Source organism: Hippichthys cyanospilos, chromosome 20 (genome assembly GCF_059441005.1).
Source record: "Hippichthys cyanospilos isolate Australia breed blue-spotted pipefish chromosome 20, RoL_Hcya_1.0, whole genome shotgun sequence".
Classification (NCBI taxonomy): Eukaryota; Metazoa; Chordata; class Actinopteri; order Syngnathiformes; family Syngnathidae; genus Hippichthys; species Hippichthys cyanospilos.
The window spans coordinates 6,675,057-6,694,994 of record NC_142388.1 but is presented as its reverse complement, the minus strand read 5'-3'; the positions used below and the strand labels follow the sequence as shown (position 1 = coordinate 6,694,994).

Below are 19,938 nucleotides of genomic sequence, written 5' to 3'. Positions count from 1 at the left end.
CAATATTTATCTGTTTTCAAAGGGAAAAAGTGATCGTTTTATCAGTTTTAACAGATTTGACACTTGCTTTGGACATCAGTTCAGCGTGTGAAGATCACATGACCAAAAGGTGTGTCGTGATTGGTCGTTACTGAGTCTTGCGGACAGGTGATGTCATTTTCATACAACAGCTAGAGGAAAAAGTGTATTAATTGTACTTGAAAATAATTCGTCAGATAAATGTTAACTTTTTACAGCGAAAAATGTCAAAATAAGTAAAGCTATTGGAACGTTTAAAAGCTTGCTAGAAGTTAACTTTTTTCATCTCAGTGCAAGCACTGAAATGACTAATTCTTTGGCCAAAGTTATTGTATATATATATATATATATATATATATATATATATATATATATATATATATATATATATATATATATATATATATATATATATATATATATATATATATATATATATATATATATATATTTAAATATACTGTATATAGTTCGTTTTAAATGACTTCAGTACACGCGTCCAATCGAATTATTAACACTTTTATATCTAATGTCGCTTCTCAAATCTTTCGCGTCGGATGACAGATGCGCGTGAGCGTGTATGTTGCCCTCTCCAGGCTTCCGTAGGATTCCTTCACTGTCAGTGTGTTTGCGGTGAAGAAGCAGCATCGCCGCGCACCAAACTATGGAAGAGATCAACAACATTGAAGTGGTTCCTTGCACAGACTCCGACTACCTGAAGCCCTTCAGGGTGCACTACAGCCAGGTAAGCTGTCAAGATGCGGCTGGATGCTGCTTGTTTGCCCAACCCCCACTCTCTCCATTCACTTTGGGAAGCTAGCACAGCTTGAATACTGCGTTGACCTTAAACACAACCATTGACAGCAACTATTAATAGTCACGTGCTACTATATGGACTAAGACATTTGTCTATTGTGTCATTTATATTACAATAGATCCGAGATCGATATTGCTTTTTGTTTTGAATCATTGCAGCTAATGTACAGCTAGCCTAGCATGCTAACGTTAGCCTGCTACAGATGTTACAGCTGCTGGTTTGTAGTAGGCTTGTTTAAAAAAAAAAAAAAAGATTGTTTGATGACGAGTGTCTATAAATAGCAACCAAGCTGAGACTTGCTGATTGCAAAAGCATCAGAAAAGTCAAGAGTCATTTGATTTGTTTCTCTGTGTTTCACAGCTCCATTTTATTATTCCCAATTAGTGTATTTTACATTAACGTTAGTTGACCAGGATCGATCGTGGTGGACCTCTGGGGTTGTTCTTCTCTTCCACTCTAACGACACAAAAAATAATAATAAAGGCGGTGGAAATAGACAGAAAGGTAGCACACTTGTTTTTTCCTGATAAAAACAGACTAAAATGAAATAAACTATTTTAGTGGCAATATTTGACCAGTGAACATTTGTGTCAATTTTTTTTTTATCCTTTCCCCACTAACACTTTTTATACTTAATTTTTCAGGGTCTCCCAACCCAATATCGATATCATATAGTGGTCTGATATCAACCAAATAAACAGCATCGGATTATAATCGTTTACATCTAAAATTTTCGATATTTGCACTCATGTACATAATTTTGCTCTTGCTCTTCTATCCAGCACTTCTGGATCTTGCAGATTTGAATTTTGAATACAGTATTGCATTTTTTCATACATATTGCCGTGACTATTGTTTTTTGTTTGATTAGTTTCACTTGATCGAGGCTCTTCTCTTAACATTCCATACCCACCAAAAACCATTGATGTTGGATCTCACTTTCTTTTCAGAATGATTCCGGTATCTAATCTTGTTTAGTCCCTGATACTGATACCAAGTAGCGATACCACTAATTCGTATGACACACAAAATTCCCCTAAAAAACACTGGCATAATTTTTAGTAGAGCCTATATCGTGTTTTCCCTCATCACTAGAAGCAGCACTTTTGTATTTGTGCCCTCAAGCTGGGTTACCATGATACTTAGGTTTCTTTTCACCATTTGGGGGTTCACACCTGTGACGGGAGGGTTAAGCTTATCAAGAGAACGGTGGAACGGCAGATGGGCAACAGAAGAAATGATGATGGTGACTACCTCTCTGTTCTCCCCTCTCTTTTATCCCGGCCAGCTAGATCAGGATGGCCTGTTGAGTGATCTCCACAAAGGCTTTTTGAAAAAAAAAAATCATGCTGCATAACACCTCTGCAATCTTTAATATTGACTAATAGTTTGAGTGTAATAAGTGGTTCTCTTCGTCATTATTGTTAGTCGATGTTTGGTTTCATCTCTATTCAAGTAGGTGATTGTCCCTGTTGACTCTGGGAAAGGACACACTCACCATTGTTGCCTCATGTGAGCTTTGAATCACAAATTGCTACTTCATCCAGGCTAATTACCTTCATTTATTCATGATAATGATTTGAATTATTCATCCTTGGTAGCTTGCAGCTTGTGGCCTCTTAGTGAGCGAACGCATTACGTTCTTAAACACACATTGTTTCACTTGAATTGTTATTGATCATATTCAGCCTAAACAGCGCAGGTAAAGTTCATCGACTGGGATCTCTTTGGATACGATATAGTCTAAATTCATGGTGCGATCGACCGTTATTTTAAAAATCTATTAAGCTGTCGTTTAATAGATGAATCTGATTTTTAAAAATATCCGTCCCTTTATTTAACAGGACATCGTTTCAAATTGGAGAAAAATATTTGATGTCAAAAAAATCATCAAAAATGTTGATTGTTTTCCAAAGTGAAATAAGATGTTAACATAAATAAATAAATAAATATATATATTTTTTCATATTTATACTTATCTATATTTATACTTATTTATATTTATAGATTTGAGAATATTTTAGCCAATTTTTTTGCCAATTTCATTCTGACTGATCATAGTTGGTGTCTTTTTTTTTTCCAAAACGCTAAAGAATAAATCTTAATTAAAATAAGTCATTTGATTTTACTTTGGCGAAGCGTTCACCAAACCAGTGACTTAAAGAATAAACAACAAATATTGGTAAATAAACTCGAAAGGAGAAAAAAATGTTTTGTAAGACATATTTGAGACTAATTGCTAGAATAATCGATTAAAAATATTCAATAGTGACAGCCCATTAACTTTTTATTAATATTGTGTTAACTTAATAGCCAGAAATGGTAGCAGATATATTTTTTTAATAAAAGTCCATGCTGTTTTTATTTTTTTTTTACCCCATCTAGTTCATCCTGTGATGGTTCTGTCAATACTGTGAATGCTTATCACAGACTGCCTGTCACAAGTTACACCACGTGGTCCTTTTGTTCTTTTATCTTTTGCTGATCATGAGTGGGGGAGCTGTAAAGTGTCTAAAAAGAGCCCAACAGAAGTTATCCCCCCTACAAAAAAAACGGGAGAGCATATGTTAGGAATCAAAGCGTGCTGTTGAATTGGAGGACGATTTTTTTTTTTTTTTTTTTTCACTTTTCTGCAGCAGCTGCTAGCTTTGTAGTGTTGAGTGGGGTGAACACAGTAGGTGTATGCGCTGGTCATCGCACGTTAAGCACCTAAAAGATCAAGACTGTACACCCCTCTTCACAATGGCCATTCAAACAGGAGCCTGTCATGTTTGATGCCCAAAGCCAGAGGGACCACATTAATTTCAAGGTCCTCGCGAAGCCTCCTCTGGCTTCTCTGATCCCCCGTTACCCGTCTCCCGCTCTCCGCGTCGGCTAATCACTGTGTCGTAATCCACGTCGAACATGATTCTTCGGCTCTCCTGGGCCATTTGCACCTGCCCCTGCCCCAGCCCTTCCTCTCAGCAAGAGGGCCTAGTAATGAGGCGAACTCCACCATCTGGGAAGTGGTGACAGGATTCTAGAAAGAGAATGCTTGCGTTAGTCTGTTGCTTTTGAGTACCATTGTTTTGGTATTCCAATTGTGCTCAAATCGATCTACTGGTATGGTTCTGCTAAATGAAAAGAGTTGATGGCGTCGCGCCGAAAAAATGGTTGCACCAAATGCGGCACCAAATATTTTCAGTGCAATTTTGGCTCGGTTATTGATAGGGCTGCATCTAACTATTATTACAGTTTTCAAAAATGTTTATTTCCTTTCCCTTTATTCGAAATAAGTTGACAGTGCAGCAAAAAACAACGTACTGTAGTTTTTGGACTATAAAATGCACCAAGAAGAATTTAAGAAACATTTTTTTTTTTCATGGGTGGCTCAGTGAACAGCACATCCGCCTCACAGTTAAAGGATTTCAAATCCATTTTTTTCCAAACTGCCTCGTTACAGCAACATCTTGCCTTCAACATAGACTGAACATGCCTGCATGTTTAGAAATAAGAGCAGAAAGAACATATTTTCAACATACTCTAACATACTTGGGTTGTCGGAATACTGCACCAACACAACAGTGACACACCTGATTACATTTACTAGTGGAGTGCCACCTGGTGGCAAATAAAATCAAAGTTCAAACTCAAAATCAATACTTCCAACAACGTCTTCTCCTGTCTTCCTTTCTTTGATGGGAGGTTGCCCCCTAGTGGCTTGGGAAAGAATGCAGCAAATGACAAACCCAATTTCACTGAAATTGGACAAAGACGTGCAAGAGGGACTGAAAATATACGATCTGAAAGCTAAATCTATTTTATCCCATGCATAATAAAACAACAGGACCTACTTGAACTTGGTTTCCGCTTACTGTAATCAAATTATGTCATTGGATTGCGTTTTCACATACTCACTTTTTATGCACATTAAGTTTTCCTAAAAAATGTCCGGCACGTTAAATCTCAGATTTTACTGTAGATGATTGAAGACAAAGAAAGACTTTGTGGCTGGCAGGTTAAGAAATGTAGGTGTTTCTGTGTGGGTGGCAAACTTGCAGGACTCAACAGGCTTCACAAATCTTTGCTTGTTTTGCAAGCAAGTGGGGTGCGGCTAGCTTGGCCTCAATAGGGAATTATCGCATGTAAGACAATTGTTAGTACATTAGTAGATTTGGACTGATAAAAAAGCTAAAATATAAACGTCAAGCTAAGCTCACAAATGGCACCCATCAAACTTGTTCATTCCCAAGGCCTATTAAAACAAAGCAATTATCGTCTTATTTGATTATAAACAAGAACATAGGAGTGAGACGCTTATGCCGATCGAAGATGATCGAGCATAATGTACTGTATTCCGTTCAGCCATTTTTTTTTTTGTCAGTCAATTCAAAACAAGACCATCCTGCTTTTGTAGAATAGGCACTTTAATAGTTTGCGTAACATTGACCGCTGTTGAAATGCATGAGGAAGTATCAAACGCTGTTTTATTCATGATCACTTTTAAAATCAGAATCGAATTCATCAAATTAATTTGCTCTTAATCGGAAAAGAAAAATGTACTACTGCTGTCCCAGCATTGCTAAAATGTCATGCATTTTCTGCAGTGCTTTCACGTACATTTGAGAAGCGCCTTAGGTACTGAATTGATTGATTTTCTGACTTGATTAAAACGCTCCGCGTCTGACGATGCAAACTGTCGATTTGGCGTCGTACCAGTTTTAAACCGTGGCGTGCTCATTATGAGCAGTCATGTTCAGATGAATCGCTTTGACGAAACCGTGTCTTACGATCGCAACTTTTGCCGCAAACGGAGCGAAGCGCCCGCCGTCGTTTCGCGAGACCCACTGCTTGTGACTACTGCTTAGGCTGCAAAACTGCCCCGCCAATTTCTGATCCCCGTCGAGCTCGGCTGGCTTGCCTTAACCGCGGTTATAATCCAATGTGCTAAAATAAGCCACCAGTATGTCTCATGTCAGCCTCCGCGCCGTCTGAGAACCGTCCGCCAGCATTCCAAACACGAGCGGATAAAAATCAGATGTTTTGATCGCATACCGAAAGTGAAATTACGTGAATAATCCCTCTACTTTCGAATGATCATTTCTTTGAACCTCGCGTACGTTGTATGGCTTTAACTTGAAAACGCGCTCGCTCAATCAGGATGCCAGGCGAATTCCTTGACACGTTTAGGTGATGAGAAACACGTGGGACAATGTTAGACACTTCCCACACACTGAACACTTGCTCTTTTTTTTCCGCCGCTCTTTAATTGCACATCTGATGGTTTGTAATGCTGCACATCCTGTTGATGTGACAACATAACCGCAGGGCACATAAACAGCTATTTCCAACCTCCGCCATCGAAGCTGAATGACAATGGGACGTGTTTGAACATTTAGTCATCAGGATTCCCTCCCAGAAACTTAATCCTGCTTGTAGACGCCCATCTTTTTCTTTTGGGGGACAATGCTTTAAAGTCATTGACTTATTCTGTTAGACAAAAGGTGTAAACTATCAGTCGGCGATGACCTTAGACGTTAGTGGCTATTTGTCACCCTCAAGACTTTGGCCTATATCGCCGACTTATTACATTTGAATAATCTCCGACGAAAGATAATGGTCAGCGTTCGGGTCGCTAGGAAGGCTGGATTTGATGGAGCTCCATTTGAACCTGTCAACTTCAAATTTTAGACAATGTCTTCTTTCAGTTCCGGCACAAAAGTACCTTTCACCAATATACAACACAGCTTACTGTATCAAGCTTTTATAATTTTTTAAAATGTGTTCCTTCATTGTCTTATTGAAATAAGACTCCTATTCATTTTTAAAGGTCGGAGGGCAATAATCGAAACGGTTTTCCTGAGAGACACTTTACAAAGCAGAACTCTCTTTAAGTACCGTATTTGCCGCACTATGAGGCGCACCTAAAAGCCTTAATTTTTTTTTAATAAACTGATGGTGCGCCTTATAATCAGGTGCGCCTTATATATGGATGAATATTGAGATTGGGATTCTTGATGGGGAATGAAGTGATAAAGTAAGCTTTACCTGTTTCTTTTGTGCGTTTACAGTTTAAAAAGGTTGCTCATATTGAGTTATTGCGCTATTGAGACTTTAGAGTTATTATTTGAGTTATTATTGTTATTACTTTGAGTATTACTATATTGTGATTGAAAAAGTTTTAGAATACGTCATTAATTGAGGGTCCGCCTTATAATCCGGTGCCCCTTATATATGGAAAAAGTTTTAAAATTTCATTGATTGAGGGTGCGCCTTATAATGCGTTGCGCTTTATAGTGCGGAAAATTCGGTAATCAGAAAATGGCTACACAGAAGTTTAATCACCAAATAGAATTCTGAATTTATCATCGGAGAATTGCGAAAAACCTTAAAGTCACTTGCAGATGATACTTCGACGATATCCCATGAGTAAACTTGAGTTTGAAGCTGCCCATTAGCTACCGTAATATGAGGCCAATAAATTCCTGTTCTTCTTCAGCTTCCTCTTCTCGACAAACAGACTAGGCGCATTTTTAGCTTGACTGCCCCCTTCTGGTTAAAATATGAACACCTAAAACTGAGCCAAGGATTACTTTAAGTGACAGGTTGTATTCTCAGATAATATAGCCGTCGTGATTTTTGGGATCTTCTTTAATGTTTTTTTTTTTTGTTTGTGTGTGAAACCTCACTAAGTACTAAATCTTAACCACTTATCCCCACAAGCTTTGTGGTGTTTTTAGGCTCACAAATAGCATCAGCCACTTGGCCACTCAGGGGTACACTAAAACAAGCAATACACCCTGCATGTATGTCTTTTTTTTTTCTTTGAGTATTTCTGCGGTATGTCTTTTCCACGTTGCAATACTTGAGCATTATTTTTGTCATTCTGTTTTGGACCGATAATGATCGCAAACTCGTGATATTCACCTGCCCCTTTGCTTTCATTGCAACAGCGCATACATCTGCAAAACATGTTTCCAGCCAAGTCGAAGCGGATATATTTATTCAACCTGCTTTTAAATTTGATTTACCTGGCTTGGTCAACATTTTCTGGGGCATTTTGAGTCTGTCACCGCTTTCAATGTCTTTGTTGTCATTGAGCTAGTTCCTTTTTGGGATTCGAGCTGGACATCGCTAATTTCAGACGGCCCCTGTGTATCACAATATTGCCCTTCGGATTCCAAAATGTCTGCCATTTGGTGTAGCGCTTTGAAATAATGCAGTGGGTCAGTGTCACTAGAAATGATGTGGACGTATTACAAAACCTATTAACAATGAGAATACGACTTTTTTAAAGACCCTATGAAATTGCTAGATCCTGACCTTTAAAGACATTTGATGTAAGAGGCTACAAGTAGCCAAGAGCCGAGATGCAAGTCAGACTTGTGTAGTTTCACAATTGTGCGTCAGTTTCAAAGAATCTGATTGCTTTAGCAGTATCCAAATTGAATAAATCAAACATGATTTGACATCCTGACTTCAAAGGCTCATGCATCAAAGGGACCATTGTAGGCGCACGTAACCTTCCCCAACCTGAGCGTTTAAACATTTAGATAGTCTTACTTTTATTGCATTTACTCACGTTGCCTGTTTCTGTCTGATTTTTTTCACAGAATGGCACAAAAAAATCCTGGGACTTCATGCGAACACATGACAGGTAAAATCACTCTTGTCTTAGCACGTGTACTGTTTGCTGTCACAAAATTGTCTAAAACAGTAGCTCAACCTTTTTAAATCTTCCATACCACCAAGTGAAATATTTTTTCAGCCGATTACAACATAAGCATTGCAAAGCAATTTTGGATTGGGAGGTTCAAACAAACTTGAATAGAGTTTTTGTATTGGTAGCTGTAGGAATATTTTATAAAGCAACTCCAGAATATGGCTCATGTAACAATCTTTTTTTTATTTTTGGCTTCTGCTGGAAAAATGTGTCACGAATGGCAATACATAAAACATTTTGCAGACACTATTAACACAATTTAATGATAAGTTGCTTCATGTTCCAATTAATGTGCTCTTAGTTTGAAAATTGGCGACATTTACAGTATGTGCGGGAGACAAAACGTGACGCAAGACAGCCAATCGGTTTCGGTAAGGTAAAAACAGGAAACAGAAATATAGCAAATTAAAAGCAGACATTTATAACTGAACATTAAAAACCAAAGCGCTTGAAGAATTTTTGAATTAGGATGGACTCAATTTAAACTAATTTCATAGAGTACTCAATAAATCTAAAAATATTTGTTTTTGAAAGGCTTGTTTGAGGATTTGGACAATTTTTTTTAAAGTTTTTTTCTGTGTTTGTGTGTGGCATGGGGGTCTTGTTAGTGGTTAGAAACGTATAAGCTACACAAGGTGCAAAAATGTCACACTTTTTGTGTCAACACCTTGGTTACCACTCTGTTTTCCCTTCCTGGGGTACACTAATGCTGAAGGTTCCGTCTCGGGTCATTTAAGCCTCCTTTCCTCTACTAGTGACCCCGAACAGAGGTCCATGTGAAAAATAGTACCGCCGAGACAAGGGTAACCTCAAAGCTGTATTTCCAAGATGAAATAGCCAACTTGTCTCAAGGTGTAAACTCTGCCAAAATATGATTTCCCATTTTGACATGTAATGAATAGGCCAAATTTTGTTATGCATTTCTGTTTAAGTGGGCATAGCAGTTTCCCCCCGACAGTTATGTCTACACTCGAGATTTGTAGTCAAATAGTGGGAATAAGTATGTTCTCGGTCTTTGAACAATACTACAGACTATACTAAGATTTTATCTTATCAGTATTATGGTACATAATATGTTGATTCCTTGTTTGGCTTGGTTTAGGGATGGACTGATTATTGTCTAGGCTGATTATCAAATTAAAAAAATGAAAATCAGCATTATGTAAATCTGAAAAGTTGTTCAATAAGAGAAGAGTTTGTATGTTAATCCAAAAACTGTAAAATCATCAGTCGTTGTATTTCAATTTTTAAAAATCATAGAAATTGTGACCTCATGACCTTTAGCTTGGACAGTGACCCTTGTCCAATCTAGTAGGGAAAGATTTATTCACTCATTCCTTTTGGGAATCTTTCCGGGCCATGTGCAACTGCATAACTTTAGCAGCGAACACAAATGTGAGAAGAGCACGAAAGTGAGATGTGATCACAAATGGTTGCTCAAAACTTGCATGTAATACATCACTTGTTATTAGTCAAAGATGACAATGTAGAATCAACTCGCTTGAAACTTTCCTCACTTATGTCACAGTTAATTACTCAAATACAAACTCCCAGCGAATTTTGCCTGGAGTCAAACTCTCTAGCTTATTCTTTGAGACCATTTCAGAGAAAAAGAAAAACACCCACCTTATTTACCATGACTGCTATGACCACAGAATGTTCTGAGGGATGCTATGATAAACATGCAGCCGTGCCACAAAAACATGTGTGCGCTTGGTGGGTAGACTCCCATTGTGTTGTTATTTTGACACCTTCGTGTTAGCGGTGGCACACTGGTGCTTTCCAAGAACATTTTTTTTAAAAAAGCCCATAACAAATCCACCGTGCATATAGTAACCACAACTTGTTGACTAACATTGTGCCAGTAGTGGAATCAACTCTAAATGCAGTACAGTAGCTGTTTTGGTACTTTACACCATCGCAAGTATCCTGTACTTGTCTCATTCATATCCGACTGTCTTGTTTAAAGCCCCCTTGAGAAGGTAGCACATTTAACGATGCATGGAGAGTCCCAAGCGTCTTGGTATAACCGTTCGAGCATTTTGTCTTCGGGAAGCTCCAGAAGAGCTGTAATGGTGTGGAACACTTCTAAAAGACCCCGAGCTGCCTCAAGGGAAAGCTTCCACGCCTCAGGCCGGCATGTCCCACTTTTTTACCTCAATCTGGTGCTGCATAATTGTACCTATACCCCAGCTCGGTTAGCTTGCGTTCCAGCTGGGAGTGTTTGCGATTGTTTTAATTGCCTGAATGTTTGTGACACCATATGTGATGGTGGTTAAAAAAAAAAAAAGGTGAATCCCACTATTTAGCAAGACCGGATTGAAATACAATTGTTGTGATGATCTACCCTGATTAGACTTCTTTTGAAATCCTTTGCAAGGCAACAAATGCTGTTTTTTCATAATATTTTTTTCATATTTTGCATCTGCCTGAAAATGTTGTACAGTGACATTGACTACCCTTAAATTTGCATTTAAATAAAAGTGATTATTATTATTGATAATTGGTTAATCATTTAGAGACCAGACTTGTCCAAATTCTTGAATTGTTTAGTTTTCTATCAAAGCAGGCCAATTGTCACTGCAAAATCAAAATAAGGTGTTTACTTAGCAAAAGTAGTTGCTTCCAAGCAAGTTGTGTAAGGCCCTTTCATCATGGGAAGGGCAGGGAATCATTTCCTCTTGCATTGGACACATCCGCTTTCCCAACAAAGGATTGCAGTCTACCCTGGCAGTGGCCGTCTGTCACATCCACATGCAGCCATGAATTTGCAAAATCTGGGGGGGGGGCAATGGCTTGGCAACTTACACTGATTCAGTGTAACCTTTTGAAGACCTCACGAAAACACTAGATAATTTAATCATTTAGTCTTAACATTTTTAAAATTGTCCATTTCCAAGAATGCTCATATGACATGTATAATTTAAATGGGATGTCAAAATGTTACTTACAAAAATATGTTTTGTCATCTGTTTTCTGAGTTCGGTCGTGACCGCTAAGAGCTGTGATTGGTTGTTACCTGACACCTAGTACCAAGTTTCAACTGTCGAGTGCTGTTTTCTTCTGTCAATGACCAATTTATTGAGAAAAAAAGAGATTAAAACATCATCCATCCGGTTCATCGCAGACTTGCTCATGGTGTGCATGGTGTTCTCAAGTTTATTTTGGCAAAGCGCTTTGCTATAGGTTGCTAAATTACCATCATGATTGCTATCGTTAGCCGTGGCTCCTTTGGGTACTTTGCATTTATGTGCTAGGCTAAACTGGAGCTACGTCAGTGGTAAGAAAGCTCATTCTTCCAACGATTGCCTAGCATCTATCTTTAGCAAAGTTAACGCTAAAGCATTTAAAGTTAAATTTACTATTTCACTTCCATTGTCATGTCTTCCAAATTTCCAATTTCCAAACAACTCGAGCTGAAGAAAAAAAAAACACTTTCAAAAACATTCTACATTGCTTCCTATGATTGAGACTTAAAGGGACTTCTCTTGAAAACTTGACGTGATTCTTTCCCCATTTCTCCTCAGTGTATCTGTGCTGATATTCAACACCAGCTCCCACTGTTTTGTTCTTGTCAAGCAGTTCCGTCCAGGTATGTTTTATCTCCCCACCAGCTTTGAAGCACACAAGACGTTTTGTAAAAGTACCCTCGGGTGTGGCATATTCATTTTCTATCTTTCACAATGTGAGATTTCAATTGTTATCCACTTTCGCTTATGGTGTCATACTTTTACAAATCCTGTTTATTCATGTGGATTGGAGCCACAATGCCTAAATACACCACAAGAGGCCCACCTCCCTTTTTTTACACAATGCTGCAGACTGTTTCACATTGCACTGTTTCAAATGCGAGGAAGTCTGGGTATTGATATGTTTTCCGCTCATATTCCAGAGAATAATAATAATGTACCCTTAAACTGAATCTTGATCTGGCATTTGTTTTCAATTTAGGTGCTTTGTACTGTATGTCTAAATTGTGTTGGCAAGTGTAACGTTTAAATTGATTAATTTGATGACTGTGGCATCATAACGTGTAGTGAAAGATCGTTCCGATCTTCCAGCTGTATACATGTGCGAGTGGGAAAGGACCAAGACGCAGCCATGTCAGGCCCCTGAAAAGTCAGAGGAAGGGGCCACCGAAGCGGTCGCCTCAGGCTCGGAGAGTCAGGAAAGCCAGGCGGACACGGAGGGGGGGAGCTCATCCGCGTGGCCTCCAGCCGCCACGGGCATCACGTACGAGCTGTGCGCCGGGCTGGTGGACAAACCCGACCTCTCCTTGGAAGAGATCGCCAGACAGGAAGTGCTGGAGGAGTGCGGCTATGACGTGCCGGCTTCGAAACTCAAGCGTATCACCTCCTACAGGTGAGTGAACCAAGGTCTGAAACGGGTTTTCGAGAAATTCGAGTTTTAATAGTCTGCATGACGGTAAAACATGTCATAAACGCGGTGAGAGTTTCAGGGTATACTTTAGTTTAACAAATAATACAAACACGAATTCTGTGGTACGCTTTTATTTTGAAGTTGTTTTTGACAGCTCGACTCATATTTGTACCGCAACTGTTGCTCCCAACTTGCGTTACAAATGACACAGCGCCGTTCAGTCGGCAATTCGGGGCGCTAACAAACCGGCAGCTGTCGAGCTTTATGCTGTAGTTGCATCTAGCATAAATTAGCTGGATAGCAGCGCTCGAGTGCTCCGTCAAGGCTGGCGTGATTGACGTAAATGACTGTCACACTTTGATGCTGACGACCTGACGCAGTTGCCGTTCCTACTGATCACATCAAGTATGCTGACTCAAATGTGCCGGCAAATTCGTCTCATCAATCAAAATCTATAGCTTTGATGAGGAGGAATGCTGCCACACAGTTTAAATTTAAGTAAAAAAAGAAGTTATAAAAAAATGTATAAATGTTGATCATTCATAATCAATTGTAAATGTGTTCTTTTTATGCAGGATATCTATTTGAATACTAAAAATAATCAAAAGCCGCCGCCCCAGATTGTATGGCAATTTGTTATGCAAAACCTTTAAGTAACACGCATTCTATTTTTACACACACATTCTATACTACCATTTATCTGTGCATGATTTTATCATTGTCCGAGTGTATAACAATATTCAAAATAATGAGGCTCATTGTTAAATTGTGCCACAATGAAAATCTGCAAAAAAATCACTAAATAAAGACATACAGCGTTTTGCACGTCACCATCACACAATTTAGCAATGAACTTGCTTTTAATTGCTTAACACTTGCCGAAACCCTTTTAAAATCTCACGTACCTCCTAATGTACCCCATTTGAGACTCCACCTCCACAGAATAAAGCAAATTTTGATAAATAAAACATACCGTAGCTTATTGTGCACCAACGATGACGGATGAAAAGAAAATATTGTGGAAAGGAGCATCACGTGAGCCACATCCACGTTATTATTCGAAAGCTGCGGCCCAGACCACAACAGCGGAAAAGCTGCAGGAGAAAACAATCCCACATTCAGCAACCGCACCTGCACAGCCGTGACTGACGGCTCTCATAACTCTTCTTTTGATTTGTCTCGGGCGCCTCCGCCAGCTTTGTTGGTGTAGTCTATGCTCGATATTACGTGTGGGCCTCTTCCATTTAATAGATGGGTATCACCTTAACCCTCATGACCCTTATGGGGGCGCTTTTGACGGAAGTGCGCTGTGCGGTGGTGAAGCCGAATGCTCAGGTCGCAGCTTGCTGCGATGCACCGCCATGATTTAGTGTGCTGGGTAGCTAGCCTTTGTGGCGCTTTCTAAATATTGAAAGAGTGAAATGACATATCTCACATTAGACAGGATGTTATTTGGGGTTGCAACTGTTACACGATATCTGATGCATCAGATAACTACGTTGATCTAGTCTGTACTTTTAACAATACAATACAATACTTTTTTTGCAGGTTCCAACATGCTTCTAGGCCAATTATTTACATAATGTTCAGATTTTGTGATTCTTGTGAACATGTACATTTCACCATTTGAAAAGAAAGACAAAGCAAGAAATAATAAATAACGAAAGCCTTTGGTTTCTCACTTTTTTTCACAAATGTTCCCGCTGTCACATTTATTCAGCCAAGTACTCCTTGCACCTACATTAGCAGTGTTGTTTTCAGGCAAATGTATACCCATGTAAAACGTAAGAAGTTTATTCATGTTCCAATTGATTTGCTCTCAATTTCCTATCACAGCATTAAAATAATTATATTAGATACGCTGATACCTGCAGAAACACTGTCAAAATCTGACATATATTTACATAATTGCTTTCACGTACCGCCCTTTGAGAACAGCTGCTATCAACGAAAATATATTATTTCTTCATGTAACTATAATCTGCAGACTCAAAATTTCAATAAATATTTTAATTTCTTGCTTTTATACAATATAAACAGAATAGCAGGATGCATCACATTGTTTTATATAGTAACCTCCTAACAATTAAGAATATTTAGATTGATTTTTTCCACGTGTGCAGATAATGCAATGCATCATTATTTTATATCAAAGACTATACCAAGTGCGATATCAAACAATGCTTTACATTTAAAGTGTTATTATAATACCGCACTTTTTGCAATTGAAGCGATCCCTTCATATTGCAAAAGACAATAATGACATCCCATTAGAGTTGCAAATAGCAATTATTTTAAGAGTCTCTTAATCTGTCATTTTGTTGAGTAATCAATCAAATTTGATTTGTCAAAGATACGATTAGACATTATTATTTCCATAATACGTCAATAAATAAGCAAACGTATTTATTCACTCTCTTATCCTGCCCTGTTCTGTCTCCAGGTCCGGCGTGGGAGTCACGGGATCCAAGCAGACCATGTTTTATGCGGAGGTATCTGACGACAATTGCGTTAGCGCAGGCGGAGGTGAGCCGCGGGAGGGCGAGCTCATTGAGGTGGTCAAAGTACCCTTACACGAAGCCATGACCTTTGCCTACAACGAGCGCATTCCCAAAACCATGGGCGTCATATTTAGCTTCATATGGTTCCATAACAATATGTCTCCTAAGTACAAGATCTCCACAAATGTGTAACCTCCATTAATATCAAACACTGGCCCGGCACAGCTCCTCGCCTCGTCATGCCATCACATTTTTTTTTTTTTTTTCTTGCCGACACGGGTTGACGTCAATGTCTATTTATACGTTTCGCCCCCTCGAACTTTTATGTGGCGTCCATGTTTCCTCGAAGCAGACTGCCTCAGCAGGCTTTCTTGCACTTTTCTTTCAATGTATGACACCCATTATCAAAAATTGCTGCATATCCCCGATTTTATATCTGCCTGTCCTCGAGCGAATGAATGCTCAGCTGTTTTCGAGAGGCGTCTTAGCCCGCGTATACGTACCCGTCATGCTCGTTCAGTTTCTGCTGAGCAACCTTGCGGGAGTCCACCTTTATTGGAAAGCAAAATGTGCCCTTGAAACCCATTGTTACTCGAGTCAAAAACATTCCTTTATGCTGTGAACCAGTAATGCAAAAATGATGCTCGTCATGGTAATTGTTGCACCACATTGTTAACAAAGCCTCAAATAACTTCCTCCATTTTTTGGCATAATGTCTCAAACTAATAGCCCTGCACCCATTTTGGCTTTTAGCATATTGTTGCGTAGCACAGTTTGCTTTAAGGAGGCCCATTATGGAAAATTGACATACCTGTACTTGTATACAAGCCCATAAAATGTGAAATTATGCAAGCGAATAACTTATTTTTGTCTGCTCCCTATTGCCTGCCTCTGCTGTACTTTCATTGGTACACTTCACAGACTGTGTTGTTTTTTTTATACTTGGGTATTGTAATATGTAGTAGCCATGGTATTCAATCTGTTGGGAACATATTTCAATTGTGGAAAAATATTTGTCATTTGCCACCTTTAAACGCAGATATCTGCTTTGTTTGAGTACCTAATACAATCAAAGTTACTTTGAATGACATATCCTTGTTTGACAGAGGCTGCTTTCATTTAATATTCTGTACAAATTTATGCTGAAGAACATTGACTAAGTTAGTCGGCTGAAATCGTTTTTGTCTTTCCGTCGACTAAAATTCTACTCTAACACAAACGCGTAATTATGAGGAAAACTGTCAAACTTAACACTGGTTAAACCTTGAGACATGTTGGATGTTCATTCCGTTTCTTTTCAAAGAATCAGACATAAATCAGAACGAAAATGTGGCCGAATTATCTCACAGGATATAGTACATATTACATGTATTATGTGTATATCACCCATGTCTATCATAAATGAGTCATTATTGCTACCAAAAAAAAAAAACAAACCCTTCTCTGAAACCTATGTTTGTTTTAGGGAATGTGAGGAATTGTTTTTCAATGAAAAAAAAATTGTGAGCCACAAGGTAGATTTCAGAATATTGAATAAAAGGTTAAGTTACTAAAAAAAAAAAAAAAAAATGCACCTTTTTCAGAATTATTGATGATCTGGAATCCTTGTTGAATTCCCTTTTCAACAATATCTCATTTGTGAGCACTGATCTTGTAGTTCCTGATATATGAAGATTTAAAGTAGGGCAGTCACTTATTTTTTTTACCCAAAATGCCAAATTTCAGCTCGCGTTGCATCATCACTATCATCAATTACACAGTTTTATCAAATTCAAAATCGGCTTGGTGAAAATCTTTGCGGTGATTTGGCATTGAATGACTCAGCTGGTCAATCTTTGTTTTAGCTAACGTTGAAATAATTTGTCAACTGTTTAATTTGAAAAAAAAAAATCAATTTGGCATATGCACACAAACAATATCACTCTTAGAGAACAGTTTTCTAAAAACTCAGGTCCAAATTTGAAAATGCTTAATCCTATTCAGGGAACATTTTCGTGACAATGACCAGCACTGAACGTCATATTTCAAACTTTCTTGCAGAAAAATCTCAAATCTTCTAAATATCTGTGAAAAAGGGCTGTTTCTGCTTTGTCCTTTTTGACGTGGTGAATTTCTCACTACTTTATAGAGTTTTGGTCGTACAGATCTAGATATCCTCATAACTACCTTATTGCAATCAGACAATAAACATTTGACTGCTGAGATGATTGTAAATTGGGAAAACTGTCAAATATAGAAGATATGTTTGGAATATAGAAGATATGTTTGGAAATTTTATATACACAATGGATACCCTGTAGGTATAAAAATGAGAATTAAAAAAAAAAAGAACATAACTGTGACAGATCTTTTTTAGCGCAAAAGAACTGATGACAATCAACCTTTAACGTACAAGGTTCAAATTCAAACACCAGTAATCGAACATTTCTCATCAGCAATAGTGTTGTTTCAGGTGTCCTTGTGCAATTTGGCGTCAAACTGCACCTTTTAACCTGCGCGAACTATGCCAATATTTTCGATACTCCTAGCCATACCTTGCAGGGTTGAAGAGTTAGCTTTAGTTTAATGACAACCGAGGGATTCAAGCAATCGCATTGTTTTTGTTAAAAAAAAAATAAAAATAAAATCTATCTTATTTTCCGCACTATAAGGCGCACCGGATTATAAGGCGCACCTTCAATTAATGACATATTTTAAAACTTTTTCAATCACAATATAGTAATACTCAAAGTAATAACAATAATAACTCAAATAATAACTCTCAATAGCATAATAACTCAATGTCAATATGAGCAACCTTGTTCAACTGTAAACACACAAAAGAAACAGGTAAATCTTACTTTATCACTTCATTCCCCATCTACCAATCCCAATCTCAATATTCATCCATATATAAGGCGCACCTGATTATAAGGCGCACCATCAGCTTTTTAAAAAAAATTAAGGCTTTTAGGTGTGCCTTATAGTGCGGAAAATACGGTACTTGGTAAATATTATCGTAGCACATGGTTGCTATACAATTTTTCAATTATTTTTTTTAACTAACTTTAGTAGCTGACCATTTGACATGTTTTTTTTCACTCAGTTAAACCCATTCAGCTTGAAAAACTGAATTTTGCAAAAAGCAGTGATGTGGCGATGAGTTAACTGACAAAAATGTTGAATCCAACACTAAAATGTTCGACTAAACCACGTAATTTCATCAAGGCAGCTAGCGAAATGCTAAACAGTGTAGACGAACATCAGCATTGATTTTATGGTAAATAGAAACTTTTCTTTAACCGATTTTGACAAGAAAAACTCAAGTTTTACACACAGTTTCTAAAAGAACAGCACTTATCATCATCAGCAGAGCAAAAACTTCATTGCATCGATTTTACATTGCTTTTGATGAGATGCCTAATGAAAAAAAAAATGGACTGCGCGCCAACCGAAACGGGTTTACGTCTGTCAATCCCGGTCATTCGCAATCATGGTATTTTTACAAGGCTTCACGTCATACGTCTTCAACAAGCCATTTTTCACGGTCCCAAGTGACTTTTCCCTCTGAAAGCCATATGTTTCTTTTTCTCTTAAAAAAAATCAAATAACTGAAGTAGATGGTCGTGGAATTCATTGTTGCGTATGGTGTTGAGGACCATGAGCTCAGTCTTCTACCTCCATCACTCAGGCGTGCAACGTAACTTTTTTGTGCCTGACATATCCAACTCAACAGAAATTTCCAAAACCGCCGCGTCGAATTACGCCAGATTTTCCTGTTTGATGTCGCTCATGGCGATGCTGTAGTTTTACTGACGTTTTTTTTTTTTTATTATGTTTCCAAGTCGCTGCAGTGTTTTTTTTTTTCCCTTAATTAAGGTGCTAAGTGTAGTGTTCTCAAAGTGAGACAGGTGGCGTACTGTTTAATAGGAGGTGATACGTGGTAATTGCATTTCATTGGGTAACTCAGCAGCAACTGATAATGAATTTTGTCTCATGTTTTCATAAACAGCACAGCTACTGTATATTTCTTTCTTTTTAGCAGACTCGTAGCTGGATTTACACATGCAAAAGTGGTGGTGATCCGCTATAAAACGTTGCAGAGTGCAAAGCTCATATTATTACCAGAAATAGAAAATATATTTTTTAATCACAAGGTCAACATTAAAAAATGTGTTTTTTTTCTGATGTATCAAATTGAGCTCTTTTTTTTTTTTTAATGAAGTATTTTCTCAGACATGCATCCATGTTTTACACTTTATTAAGCGTGTTTGATCTTTGTGGTGTTTTTTTTTTCTGTAATGGTCTAAATATGTTCAATTAATGACCTAAATGTTAATATATTATACTTCTAAACCATGATTCTTGGTACCAAGAAATTGTGCATATTTAAATATGATACTTTGCATGTGCACTAACTGTGATGGATTCAACTGCATTAAGTTTAAATAAAAAGGGTTAGATGCCTCCTAATAATTTGGGGAAATTGTCCTTTCTTTATTCTATACACTGCCCCCCCCCCAAAAAAAAAACATATATAT

The 19,938-nt window shown here is 38.0% G+C and overlaps 1 protein-coding gene across 1 annotated transcript; it reads left to right on the top strand.

The window, feature by feature from the left end:
* The first annotated feature begins 623 nt into the window (after positions 1–623).
* nudt14 (nudix (nucleoside diphosphate linked moiety X)-type motif 14) lies at positions 624–19,873 on the top strand. The gene is made up of 5 exons (XM_088404029.1): positions 624–763; positions 8,428–8,471; positions 12,065–12,129; positions 12,599–12,899; positions 15,361–19,873. Exons 1-5 carry the CDS (start codon positions 683–685, stop codon positions 15,608–15,610), a joined length of 741 nt encoding a protein of 246 aa, XP_088260155.1. The 5' UTR covers positions 624–682; the 3' UTR covers positions 15,611–19,873.
* The last annotated feature ends 65 nt before the right edge of the window (positions 19,874–19,938 follow it).

Bases quoted from the DNA above. Each gene is read 5' to 3' on its own strand.
- nudt14 (XM_088404029.1), top strand. From the start codon at position 683: ATGGAAGAGATCAACAACATTGAAGTGGTTCCTTGCACAGACTCCGAC. The intron at 8,472-12,064 runs GTAAAATCACTC...ATTTCTCCTCAG, and splicing joins TTCATGCGAACACATGACAG to TGTATCTGTGCTGATATTCA. The intron at 12,900-15,360 runs GTGAGTGAACCA...TTCTGTCTCCAG, and splicing joins AAGCGTATCACCTCCTACAG to GTCCGGCGTGGGAGTCACGG.